At 61.7% G+C, this 12,979-nt stretch overlaps 1 protein-coding gene across 9 annotated transcripts in view; it reads left to right on the plus strand.

The window, feature by feature from the left end:
- BRD1 (bromodomain containing 1) overlaps positions 1 to 11,064 on the plus strand; it is a 52,700-nt gene extending 41,636 nt beyond the window's left edge. For all 9 annotated transcript variants that reach the window (XM_039863117.1, XM_039863116.1, XM_039863118.1 and 6 more), the window contains 5 exons: positions 6,964 to 7,099; positions 7,490 to 7,617; positions 8,503 to 8,612; positions 8,854 to 9,008; positions 9,674 to 11,064. In XM_039863117.1, coding sequence (XP_039719051.1) covers positions 6,964 to 7,099; positions 7,490 to 7,617; positions 8,503 to 8,612; positions 8,854 to 9,008; positions 9,674 to 9,857 — 713 coding nt within the window. In that variant the 3' untranslated portion in view covers positions 9,858 to 11,064. The remainder of the gene's footprint in view (positions 1 to 6,963; positions 7,100 to 7,489; positions 7,618 to 8,502; positions 8,613 to 8,853; positions 9,009 to 9,673) is intronic.
- The last annotated feature ends 1,915 nt before the right edge of the window (positions 11,065 to 12,979 follow it).

The raw sequence follows: 12,979 nt of genomic DNA on the forward strand, positions 1-12,979 counted from the left end.
GGCGGCCATGGCACGTCTTAGAGGAGTGTCCAGGAGCGGCGTGTGCGCCCGCGACCCCAACTGACACGCAGGTCTCTGCTTTCTTCCAGAGTGGCAGTAGAGTCAGTGGAAGCCGCCGGGCCTCACTGCTGTGTGGCCGGGAGCCTTAGTCATGCTGGGGCAGAGTGCCGCCCCCCGCCGCCCCCGCATCCATTTCTGGCTTCGCCTCGCCCGAGCCCCCGGTTCTGCGTGCCTGGACCTCTTGCTCCGAGCTGCACCTTCGCGGGCCGAGGACCGAAGCGCTCTCCAGACCCGCCGTCCGTGCTGCCTTTAGGGTCCCCGGTGCTCAAGCATGAAGCACGTCCCACTTAGTCACAGCAGATGGGTTCCCGGGCGTCGGAGCGTTGGCGCCGGCTCTGCTGCTCGCGCTGTCTCGTCTCGTGGAGCCGCACTGTCTCCTAGCACCCCGCTTCCGTGGCCGCTGACTCACTCCAGCGACGGACAGTCAGGCCCCAGCTCCTCGCTGCTTGGCCCTCCTCTCGCGGTCCTGCTGCGTGATGCCCGCCGTGCGCATGCGCGTGCGGGGGTGGGGGTGAGGGGCGAGGGGCTCATGTCTTCGGCGACCAGGGCAGAGCCAGTCTCCTAGTGCCTTCAGTCAGACTAAACGGCTTTCCGCTGTTCTCCGGGTCCCCACTTACTACTAACACGCTGGGTGGTTCATGCTCTGGATCCTAACTTTTCTCTCGCTCCGCTTGGACTGGCGTGTCGGGTCGTTTCGGAACGCAGAGAGATCGCTGCACCTTTGCATTTCTGTGATTGTTTTGGATGACGTTGGAAGCATCAGTTCAGCCTTCCTTCCAACAAAACACACACCAGCTCGTGGAGGAGGCCTGTCCCTCCTCTGAGTCAGACGGGCCCCCCCGGAGAACCCGCCTGGCGCTGCCTCCGTGGGCGGGGATGCCGCCTCGGCCCTCCCTGTGGATGGGGGTGATGCCTTAGACAGCCCCTGCCCTGCCTCCACGGACGACTCGTGGACACGTCCTGGCCCTGCCCTCGGCAGGCCCAGAACCCAGCCTGAAGTGACGGGTTCTGGACGGCGCTCGGCGCGCCTCGCGGGCGTCGCTGGACCACCGGCGCGAACTCCGACTCGACTCACGTCTGCGTCCCGGGCTCTGCCCAGTCTCCCTCCCCTGCCTCTTCATTCTTCCTGCCCGGTTGTCCCGGGCAGGGCCAGCTCTGTCTCTGGTCAGCACGCCAGCGCCTTCCTGCTACCACTGCGTCTTTGGGGAGCTGGTCTGGGCACAGGCAGGGTGGTGGGGATCTTATTTGCTGTGTTTTTACGTTTTAATCGAGAGGTCGAAAAACAAACAATGAAATTTTATTGCCAATAGTAAAAATAAAAACGCGTGAATGAAACACTGGGCCGTGCGCCCTCACGGGGCCACTGGCCTCTGCGCCGCTCCCACACCGGGCTGCGTCGTCTGTTTGGGGGGCTCCGTGTGCACACCATGTGGCCCAGGTGGACGGTGGGGAGCACGGCCCACTCCTGGCTTTGCCTCTTCGGCTGCCAGCTAGGGGGTTCTTCAAGGCCCGATGAGGGTGTGGCAGGTGTGGACCACGGCCGTCACACCTATGGCAGCACCTGGGGCTTCTCACCACCTGGCTGTGCTGTGGCCACTGTGAGTGGAGGGGGCCAGCCTTGGCCACCTTTCTCTAAAGACTGCTCAGGGACCCTGCGGGCACCCCTTCCGCACATGGCCGGAGCTGCCGGGCCAGCCTCAGTCCAGCGAAGGGTGCTCCTTGCCTCCTAGCACACCCTCCGATGCCCTGACGGGAGTGGGGGCACAGCTGCTGTGCAGGGGGACTGGGGCCTTTCCCAAAGACCACCTCGCCTTCCACGTTCGTAGCGCGTCGGCCTCACTTCGGCGTCTGAGGACTGGTGCCAAGGAGCTGCTGAGGTGTGCGTGGCCGGGGATGCAGTTTGGGCGCGAGACCCGGTGCCGATGGCCGCCTGCCGATTGTGGGTAGCCTGTGGGCCCGTCTGCAGACCTGCAGAGCCGGCCCAGCTGAGTGTCACTTCAGGTCCTTGCAGCAGCTGGCGGGAAGGGTTGGCACAGGGAGCCTGGAGGGGAGGCAGGGAGACGTGGAGCCAGCAGGCCAGCCCGCCTGCCACCACCGAGGAGGGTCGTGGCTGTTGTCAGGCCCTGCACCAGCCACAGTGTCCTCGGCAGCAGGGCACGTCTGTGGTGCCGGCCACTCCACAGGTGCTCAGTGACATTTTACAGGGAACACGTGATAAGCCGTGTAGATGAAGAGCTTAATACCCTGGCTGTGTGCCCCTCTCGCTCGGTCCTTAGATGAAAAGTAGTGATCGCTCTTATTTCTCAGATCGAGGCTTCCCCGTATTTAATCTTTTCCCTTCGTGTGTCACCTGGTGGTGGTTGTCCCCAAGCACGTCACCTCCTAATGGACGTCACGGTGCAGCCTATGTGTTCTGGTGCTGGGTCTCCTTTGTCTTGGACGCCTTTCTGCTCGGGGGCGTCCCCCACTCTGCCCTTGGCCAGGTGGGCCGGCACCTGCCGCAGGGCCTGGGGGGCTGTCTGCAGGAGCCGCGTGTACGGGTCCCGGGGGAGGGACTCGCCCATCACGGTTTGGAGAGGCTTCCTGGCCGGGCCGGTGAAGGTGCGCCCACGGGTCTTGTGTGTTGTATGCGGCGAGGCCGTAGCTGGGCCTCAGTTCTCTGCGAGTCTGCAGAGTGGCCTGCTGCTGCCTGTCCTTGTCCCCCGACCGTTGGCACAGGGTGTGTCTGGACTGGGCTGAGTGAGGGCGCAGGCAGTGGCCTCAGCCTGGTGCTGGGCCGGGATGTGCGTCTGCGTGACTGGCCCCTTCTCCCTGGCCTGGATCCCACATACTGGGCTCCATCTGTCCGTCTGTCTATCTGTCTGGGTTGAGTGGGCTGCTTCTGACTTGCCTGACTCAAATTGGGGTTGCTCTGTTGTTGGGGGGCCCCCACCGTGCCCAGACAGTGCTTTCTGCGCCCTCCTGAGAACTGTCACCCTGCAGGACCCCAAGGGTTGGGACGCAGGTCCTGTCCTTTTGCTCCTCCCGTTTGCTCCAGCCTGCCGTTGGGGCCGGGGTCAGTTCCTACACGTTCGGGGGTGACAAGACGCTAGTCGTGTCTCATGCGTCACCTTAGCTGCTTTTTCCAACGTGGTTTGGCAGATGCTTACAGGTTTCTAGATTACAGAATGAGCGTTAACACCCCCAATTGTCCACAGTCACTGCTTATAAATACAGCTTAGTTTTAAAATTAAAAACACTTAGTTTTTCTGAAAGCCAAGGGCGTTAAGTCCAGCAGAAGCCCAGCCAGACGCCTGAGGTCCTCAAGGGAAGCGCGTAGCTCTAGTCTGTTCATCAAGCAGCAAAGCCTGGTCCGTTTCTGGTTTTTGCTTCTTAGTTGCCATCAAGGTTTATTCGCCTCTCACTTAAAAGTAAGTCACATTCACTGAGAAAACACAGAAAAGTAACACTGGTGGACCTCGGAGAGACTGTGGGCTTGGTTCCAGACACTGCAGTAAAAGCTGTGGCGATCGAGTGAGTCGCACGAATTTTTTGGTTTCCCAATGCGTATAAACGTTTCGTTTACACTGCACTGTAGTCCATTAAGTGTGCGTTATGTCTGAACAACGTATGTACCTTAATGAAAAAATACTTAATTGGTAAAAAATGCTAACCATCGTCCGAGTCTCGAGCAAGTCGTAGTCTTTTTGCTGGTGGCGGGTCTGCCTCGGTGTCGGTGACGTGATGGCTGCCCGACAGGGTGGTGGTCGCCGAAGGCTGGGTGGCCGTGGCAGTTTTCTGACCACAGCAGTGACGTCTGCCGCATCGAGTGACGCTTCCTGTCTCCAGCGGTTTCTGTGCAGCCCGCGATGCCGGGTGGCAGCGTTTCACCTGCAGCAGAGCGTCCGTCACAGTGGGAGCCCGTCCCCTCAGCCCTGCCACTGCTTCATCAGCCGTTTACGTGACATCCTCAGTCCTTGGCTGTCATTTCGGCATCTTGCCGGCATCTTCGCCAGGAGCGGCTTCTGTCTCAGAACTCCTTGCGCGTCCCAAGAAGCCACTCCTCCCCTGCCCCAGCTCTGTCATGGGTGGCGGCGGTCCAGTCGCATCTTCAGGCTCCACCGCTGAGTCACGTGCTGTTTGTTTCCACTCTGTCCGCAGTGACCTTCTCCACTGATCTCAGACCCTCGGTCGTCCGAGAAGGTTGGAGTCAGCTTCTTCCCAGCTCCCGCCAGTGTCGATATTTTGGCCTCGTCTCTTGAATCGCAAATGTTTTAATGACATCTAGAGTGCAGAATCCTTTCCGGAAGGTTTTCCATTCGCTTTGCCCAGCTCCATCAGAGGAATCACTGTCCGCGGCAGCTCTGGCCTCATGAAATGCGTTTCTTAAATAGGAAGACTTCCGAGTCACAGTCACTCCTGGGTCCAGGGGCTGCAGAGCGGGTGCTGTGTTCGCAGGCATGAAGATGACATTCGTCGCATCCATCCCCATCAGAGCTCTTGGGGGACCAGGTGCCTTGTCAGCGAGCAGTCACGTTTTGAAAGGGATCTGTTTTTGAGCATCAGGTCTCTTCAGTGGGCTTAAAACACTCAGTAAACCACGTCGTAAACAGACGCGCTGCCGTCGGGCTCGTCGTTCCATTTTCGGAGCTCAGGCAGAGCAGATCGAGCGTGGTTCTTAAGGACCTTAGGATGGTCAGAATGGTGAGTGAGCACTGGCTTCAGCTTAAAGTCGCCGGCTGCGCTCGCCCCTGGCACGAGAGTCAGCCTGTCCTTGGGCGCGTTGGAGCCAGGCACCGACCCCTCCCTGGCTAGGAAAGTCCGGGTGGCATCTTCTTCCGGTAGAGGGCTGTTTTTTTCTGCACTGAGAATCTGTCGTTCAGCGCTGGCCCTTCTGGGTGGCGTGCCGCAGCGTCTCCATCCGCCCGTGCGGCCGCACCTGCGTGTCGCCGTTACGAAGACGGCACCCTCCGTGGACCTCGTGGACCCGGCTCCGCCAGCCTCACCGTCCTCCGTAGCCTCCTCACCTCTCAGCCGCACAGAGCCGAAGCGTGTTCGGGCCTCGGCGGGACGAGGCTCTGGCGTCAGGGGCGCCGTGCCGGTTCGGTCTTCCGTCCAGACCGCTGGACCTTCTGCACGGCAGCAGCGAGGCGTCCCGCGTTGCTACCGGCCGTGTGTCCGCTGGAGCAGCTCTCTTCGCTCCCTGCAGGGGCTTCCCTTCGCGTTCGCAGCGCGGCTCTCGTCGCCAGAAGCCGAGCCTTCGCCTGTCCCGGCGCTCGATGGCCCCCTCCCGCCCCAGCTGAGTCGTGTCTAGCTTTCGATTTAGAGTGAGGGACCCGGGACTCTGCCTTTCACGTGAGCCCTGAGAAGCCGCTGTGAGGTCGTTCGCTGGCCTGGTTTCAGTGCTGTGTCTCGGGGAACAGGGAGGCCCGAGGAGAGGGGGACAGAGCGGGATGGCTGGTCGGCGGAGCCGCCAGGACACGCCCCGCGTTTATCGGTTAAGTTCGCCGTCTCCTGTGGGTGCCGTTTGCGGTGCCCTAGTGCCGGGGTCCCCGACCTCCAGGCCGCGGACCGGTACCAATCCGTGGCCTGTTGGGAACCGGGCTGCACAGCAGGAGGCGAGCGGCGGGCGAATGAGCGAAGCTCCCCAGTGCCGGCATCACCGCTCAGCTCCACCGCAGGTCCCCAGGCACCAGATTCTCACAGGAGCCCCGGTCCCTAGGCCATAGAGGTTGGGGACCGCTGCCCTAAAGCAGGTATAGAGGTAACATCGGCGGTCGCTGATCACAGGTCACCATAGTGAGTGTGATAATGAAAAGGTGTGAAATGTCGTGAGTCACCGAAGTGTGGCACGGAGTCAGAGTCAGCTCAGGCTGTGGGAGAAACGGTGCCGCTGGACGTGCTGGACACGGGGTCGCCACTGACCGTCAGTCTGTAGAATACGCAGTGTCGCTGAGAGCGATGCAGCACTGTGTGCCCGTTGAAGCGGATGAGGAGCCTTATGATTTGGTCACTCACTTCCAGACAGTTGTAAAGATACAGGTTTTTAATGTTTTAAGCACCAGAGATGGGATTCTTTTTTGGGAAGAAATAATGCACTCTGCATCTGTTGCACCAGAGGGAGCTGCGCTGGGCCTGCGGCAGTGGATGCGGGCTGTGCTCACTTCTGCGGGGACCGCTTCTGCACCCCGCCCCCTAGTTCTGTCGTGGACGGGAGGGGACCTCGGCAGTGTGCCGTGTCAGGCTGTTTGGGAGGTAGGTGGTTCTGTTTTGAGATGCGCCTCGACTGAGACACTTGTCAGAGACGGCGAGGACGTGGTGGCGTGCTGCTTGACGTGTTTGAGTCCAGCCCATGGCTCCGCTCTCGGCGTCGCTGCCCCGGTTACAGAGGCTGCTGGACACAGGGTGGCCCAGCCCACAGGACACGTGGGCTCTGTTCCAGGGTGTTCCACGAGTGTTTTTGAGGTTCTTCATACTTTTCTCTTGAACAAAGATTCTTAAACATAGGCTTTGTTTCCGTTTGAAGCCTTGCTGCGCAAAGCCACTCTCGGGTGTCAGGCTGTGGTGGGGCGGCCCCGTCCGGCCTGGACAGGCCTCACCCAGATGTGGCTTGTCCCCAGTGTGGAAGAGTGCACGCTTGCACCCTCGGCGCAGATAACGGACGCCTTTCTCGGCCTCTGGTGCCTCTGACGTTTGTCCTTTTTAAGAAGAGCAGCCCCAGGCCCGTGCGCTCTGCCCCAGCATGACGTGCGCGTCCTCTGCTTGGTACCTGCGTGTGTCCGAGCGCCTGCGTCTGCTGTGTCGTCAGACTGCGCTGGGTGCCGGGGCGGGGGTTGGGCACCCGGACGCCAGGTCGGAGGGGCAGCCGTGCTCGTGGCAGCTGGCTGTGGCCGGTGCGCTCAGGTGCCCATGTGTCTGTTGCAGGTCTCACCAACGGTTTCGGGAGCGTGAGGAGTGAGCAGGAGCCAGACGGCGCCCCGGGCAGGAAGGCCGCAGCCCGGCGCCGCTGCGCCTCCGAGTCCAGCGTGTCCTCCAGCAGCAGCCCGCTCTGCGACACCAGGTGGGCGCTCGCCGTGTCCCCAGCCTGCCGGGCCGGGAGTGCACACATGTTCTGCCCAGGGGCGATCTCCTATGGGGTGGTCTGTTTCGTAGACTTTAACCGGAAATGAGAAATACAGTGACATGGAAAGAGCACAATTTCTTGAATCCACGGATAACTTACATTGTCCCCTGTGCCCAGAGTCTGGTCTCTGTTTGAAATGGGGGCAAGCACAGCCCTGGCGTCTGCCCCGCGGGGCCGCTCCGGGCCTGGGCCCCGCAATCCCCGCCTGTCGGGCAGGCCCTGCTCCCCGCGAGGCTTAGGCTCAGCTCCCCGGGCCTGGCCTGGGGCCGCGGGCAGCGGGGCGGAAGGGCACAGCGCCTCTCTGACCAGCTTCGTTTCCTCCTGCAGCTTCGGCGTCCCCAGGTGCGGCCGCGGCAAGCCGGCCCTGGCACGCAGGCACACGCTGGAGGACCGCAGCCAGCTCATCTCCTGCATCGAGAGCGGGGACTACGCCAAGGCTGCCAGGATCGCGGCAGGTGGGTGGCGCCCGGGGCCCTCCCGTGCTCCGCTCTGGCCGGGCCTCCAGGAGGCTCACACCGTGACTCAGGTGCCTCTGCACGCCCGACTCCCTCCCTGACAGGGATGGCACAGTGCGCGGGGCCGGGGTGGGGTGACGGTCCTGTCCTGCGCTTGCCGTTTTCACGTGGAACGCTCAGCTCCAAACGGATTCTGGGCCTCAAACACCCAGCGTTGGTTTAGGCTTGTCTGTGATGTGCAGTCGTGTGTGGGATGTGGGGGGTGGCGGCCCCTGCCTTCCAGCACCCAGAGGAGGCTTGGGGTCAGCGGAGTGGACACTGCCCTGGCAACGCACGGGCAGCGATGTGGCCGGGGACGGTTCTGAGCAGCGTAGTCAACCAGATGGCTTTGAGCAGCGCCTTTGGCCATGGAGAGTGTAATGGGGACCCAGCGGGACCTGGCGGGCTTTCGTCAGGTCCTGAGGGCCAGGCAGAGCCCCCTCCCGGGCAGGTGTGCGGGTGCAGACGTGGCTCTTTGGAGGGAGCCAGGGTTTGGGATGGGGTGGTTTTGAGTTTGGGATGTTGGTCACACAGGCACACGGCAGGGCTCTGCTTGGAGGTTGGCACAGGGTGCTCGGGGGTGGGGGAGGTGTTCGCAACCTCCAGCGGGGAGGGGCTCGAGGAAACCCGTGTTGAGGCCGTGGGCGACATGGTGTCAGCAGCAAGGGACTCGTGCTTTGGACACCCTCAGGCCAGGTTGGGTACACTAGTGGCCGTTCTGCTGCTCTAGGGCTCGCGGTGTGGGAGTGGCTCGCCGGCTGGGGTGGCCGTGTACGTGGCTCGGGCCGAGGAGCTGGGTGCCCGGCCGTCTCCCGGTGACTCTGTCTTCGTCCTTTGCCTCCCCAGAAGTGGGTCAGAACAGCATGTGGATCTCCACCGACGCCGCGGCCTCCGTTCTCGAGCCCTTGAAAGTGGTGTGGGCCAAGTGCAGCGGCTACCCCTCGTACCCGGCCCTGGTGAGCCTGGGACGCGGGTTGTGGGGCCGCCGTGGCCGCCCTGTGGGAGCGCACACGCCGGGCCATGTGGCTCCAGGCCCCGAGCTGTCCCACCGGCGCTGTGAGCGCCTGTCGAGTGACGGCATGTGGGGGCAGGGGTCAGGGCTGGGGCTGGGGCTGGGTGTCTCAGGTTGGGGCCCAGGATGCCCCCCGGGGTGCGGTGCGAGCACGCAGATGCGACCCGCACGTCCTCCCTCGGCAGATTATTGACCCGAAGATGCCGCGAGTGCCCGGCCACCACAACGGCGTCACGATCCCGGCCCCGCCGCTGGACGTGCTGAGGGTGGGCGAGCACATGCAGACCAAGGCCGGCGAGCGGCTGTTCCTCGTCCTCTTCTTTGACAACAAGAGGAGCTGGTGAGTGCCGGGCCCGAGGGCCCCGTCTGCGTGTGCTCCCCAGACCTGCGTGCCCGTGGATGCAGACGGAGGCCGGAACCGGACGGGGATGTGTGCACGCGGCCCTGCCCCTCGGGGAAGGGGGCGAGTGCTGAGCCCTGGCTGGTCTCGCCTCCGGCTGCTCTGCGTTCTCTGGCTTGGGTGCTGCAGGCGGCCGGGCTTTCTGCCGCCTCTTAGCCGTGTGGTCTGCGTGGCCCTCACCGTCCTTGGCAGGCCGCGGGCCCACAGCACCTCAGTGCTGGCGTAGCCCCGGGTGTCTGAACAGAGGCCCCGGGCCTCAGGCCCATGTGCACAGTGGCCTTGGGGAGGGCCACCGCGTGGGCACGGCCAGCACGGGCACACACAGCTAGGCCGGGCTCCTGTCTTGCACCGTGCGGCTCTTGGTGGCCACTCGGAATGGCAAACAAGGCCTCCAGGACACAGCGGTCCCTTGGGAGTCATTGCGGAGGACAGGAGGTGACGACCTGGTCTTCGTGCCTCCCTGAGCTCCGTCTCCCAGAGGTCCGGCAGGAGGGTGACCAGGGCCAGCCGGCTTAGGGGCTGCTGCTCTGGGGGTTCGCCGGGAGCCCCTCTTCCAGGTTCCTTGCCAGCAGCTCTTACTGTTGCTTCTCTCTTGTCTTAAAAAGGCAGTGGCTCCCCAAGTCCAAAATGGCCCCCCTCGGTGTCGACGAGACGATAGACAAGCTGAAGATGATGGAGGGGCGGAGCTCCAGCATCCGGAAGGCTGTGCGGGTCGCCTTCGACCGCGCCATGAACCACCTGAGCCGCGTGCACGGGGAGCCGGCCAGCGACCTCAGCGACATCGACTGAGGGGCCCGGCCTCGTCCGTGTGTCGACCAGCTGTACATGTCTGTATACCGTCGCGACCTAACTTATTCCCGTTCCTAGGCGTAGCTCTGTAATTCTTTTCCCTGGGGTTGGCGGGCGGGGGGAGGTTTATTTCCAGGTTTCCTCTGAGACCATCTCGTCTGGGCGCGTCTTCCGGGCGCGACTCTGTGCCCGTCCCAGGTCACACCGGAGGGCGCTGCTGGCGTCACGTTCTCTAACCCGTAGCTGTTTTTTTAAAGACTTTTGAATGTTTAATAATTTTGTAAATCATACTCTTTCCACAGAGTACCACTTATTTAATAAGACGGGGTGTAAATTTACAGTGACAAATGTGTATTTTAAGAAAGAAAATGACATTATTTTGAAAGGTGCTCTGTGGAAAGAGGCGGAAAGTCAAAGTCTATGCCACGCGCATCACCTGCGATCACCAAAAACACTCCGCCCCGCGAGCCGGGCCCCTCAGGGTGTCGCCCCGCGTCGTCCTCGCCCGCCGCCCGGCCCCCGGGGCGCCCCCAGCGGGTTATTTATTGTAGAAAGTGTATTCATTTGCTTTATAATGAAAAATAAATTTGAAAAATATATTGATATGCATTTTTATACAGGCACATAAAAATCCCACTTGCCCTGGGCGCAGGCTGCGCTGTGTAAATGACCGGCTGTGTGTGCTTCGATTTTGTAACTCGTAACCTTTTGTTTACAATGGGGCTTTCTGTAACCTGTTTTAATTTAGGACACTTTGGTAGCAATAGAAACTTTGGACACCTTTTTGTATGGTACATGTGATGTACATAGAATTAGTACTTTATTTTTATTTTTAAGAGGTAAAGCATTATGTTAGGGGAAAAGGTAGGGTGGGTTTCCAAAATTGCATTTTTTTATATTAAAAAATAAAGTCAAGATTCGGACGGTGTGGCCATTTCATTCCTACATCTCCAGAGTGCTGGGCACGGGCGGCCGGGCGGCGGGCGAGGGTCCCGGGTCCCTGGGCCCGCTCCCGCCCGCCGTCGAGACTTGTGACCTGCTTCCATCTTCCAGCTGTGATGGGATGGCATTATTTATTACTTTCCTGATCATATTTTTGTTTTAAGTGGGAGTTTGAGGTTTTTAAATGTCTCTTTTTCATTTCAGTCTCCATTGTTTGTAATGTCTCCACAGAAACTTGAAAATAAAACGCCTTTCTTTCATAGTTTGTTCCGTGTCTGGCAGACACTCTCTCTCTGCTGCAGTCTCCTGGGGCCACTGCCCCCGTCAGCGGGTCTGTCGGAGGGCCAGCCCGGGTGGTGGCAGGCGCGCCGTGCTGGGTGCCCGCGTGTGGCTGCCGTCACCTGCCGTCACCTGCCGTCACCTGCCGTCACCTGCCGTCACTGGGCCTCGGGGGCAGAGGGACGGTGATGCTTTGAGCTCTTTGTTGGTGGCCTCCGCTGGGTCTGGGACAGGCTGCAGGGAAGGGCGTGGGTGTCCCCAGGCTGCGGGGAGGCCCCTGCCGGCCCCCAGCTCTGCCCACCCAGTGGAGCTGGACCTTGCCATCAGTTCTCATCTGGGCACTGCTGGGTCACCTAGGAGTGGCCCTTTCTGTGTCTGCTCATGGGCAGGGGGGATCGGCTCGTCCCTGTCTGCCCAGGACTTTCTGGTGTCAGCACAGAATGTCCCTGGCGCCTCCTCAGTCCCCGACCCAGGCAGCACTCAGTGCTGAGGACTGCCCCGGTGGCCCAGGAAGCGCCCCCCCCACTCACCGGGGGCCCAGAAAGCGCCCCCCAGTGGCCCAGGAAGTGCCCCACCCCCCATGGTCCAGGAAGCGCCCCCCTCAGAAGCACACTTGGCTCAGCGCTGACTTCTGGCCCAGGCTAGGTAAAGTTGTGCTCGACGGGGCTGCCCGGGGCAAGGGCACCTGTGTCCTCAGCAGGACCTCTTGGGCCGCACTGTCCCTAATGGAGCGCTGGGCCCTGGGCTCATAGCTGCGACGGCCTTTTCTGTCCCGTGCTGTTCCCCATGCAGGAAGCGTGTCACAGTCCAGCCTCTGGGATCGGAGGCTCCGTGTCCCGCGCCCTCCTGCTTGTTGCTGAGCTCCTAGCGACGGGGTTGTGGTGCCGTGCTACGTCGCTGCTTGTTATTAACTGTTCCAGACCCAGGCGCGAACACAGAGTGAAGCCAGCAGGTTGCACGAGAGGCCGGCCACCCTGTGGGGTTCTCACGGGCAGCAAGGGCCAGGCCCTGCCTGCGGGCATTTCCTCTTTAAATCTGACCTTCATCTCAGGCTGATTTGAGGCATTTTTCATGAATGTTCTGGATTCCTGTCCCTTGCTGGGTGACTGAAGGCAGTGACACCTGTGTGGGGTCTCCTTTGGCGCTGTGGCGTGGGGGTGTCAGGGTACCCAGCTCTCACCTGGGTCCCGGGCTCCGGCTGGAGCTGGGCAGGGGGTGAGTGGGCTGCAGGGCGTCCCCAGGGGCTGCTGGGGGGCCGGGGCCCCGCAGAGCCCGGCCGTGCCTGATTGTGGCAGGGAGCCCATCCTGGGGAGGCCTGTCCCCCAACGGCCGCAAGAGAGGAGCCGAGCCCCCAGCCCAGCTGGTGTGACCCAGAAACTCATTTTAAAGAGACGTCATTTTAGTAAAAACAAATGGGATATGCAGTGTGGTCAGAGCGCTCGGTCGCTGCTGAGTCGCGAGCCTCAGCGTGGGCCGTTTCTGTGGTTCTCGCCGCCGGGTTACACACGAGACTCGTTTAAAAACAGACGCTTCGGTGTCCCGGAGACGGCATTTTGTTTGGTCTTAAAAAGTGATACACACTAAGATTGAAAATATTTGGTGCTCTGAGGTTCATCCATGGCCCACGTGGGCCTCTGTCACCATCAGTCACCCTGCAGCCTGTGAAGGTACCTCAGCCAGGGCTGCGGCTGCACAGCTGGGCTCCGTGATGTGGGGACACAGGGCCCGAGGGGCTTGGCGCTCTGGGCAGGGGGCCAGGAGCTTCCAGCTGGCACCTGGAGCCTCCCATGCACACGCAGGAGACACAGCCAGCCCAGGCGTGCTCACCTGCCTCCCGTCTGCTGCGGAGGGCCCCTGGACGAGGCCTGAGCAAGGGGCTGGGGCCGCTTGGGGTTTCCGGG

The sequence above is a fragment of the Pteropus medius genome, unplaced genomic scaffold, assembly GCF_902729225.1.
Source record: "Pteropus medius unplaced genomic scaffold, Ma_sr-lr_union100, whole genome shotgun sequence".
NCBI lineage: Eukaryota > Metazoa > Chordata > Mammalia > Chiroptera > Pteropodidae > Pteropus > Pteropus medius.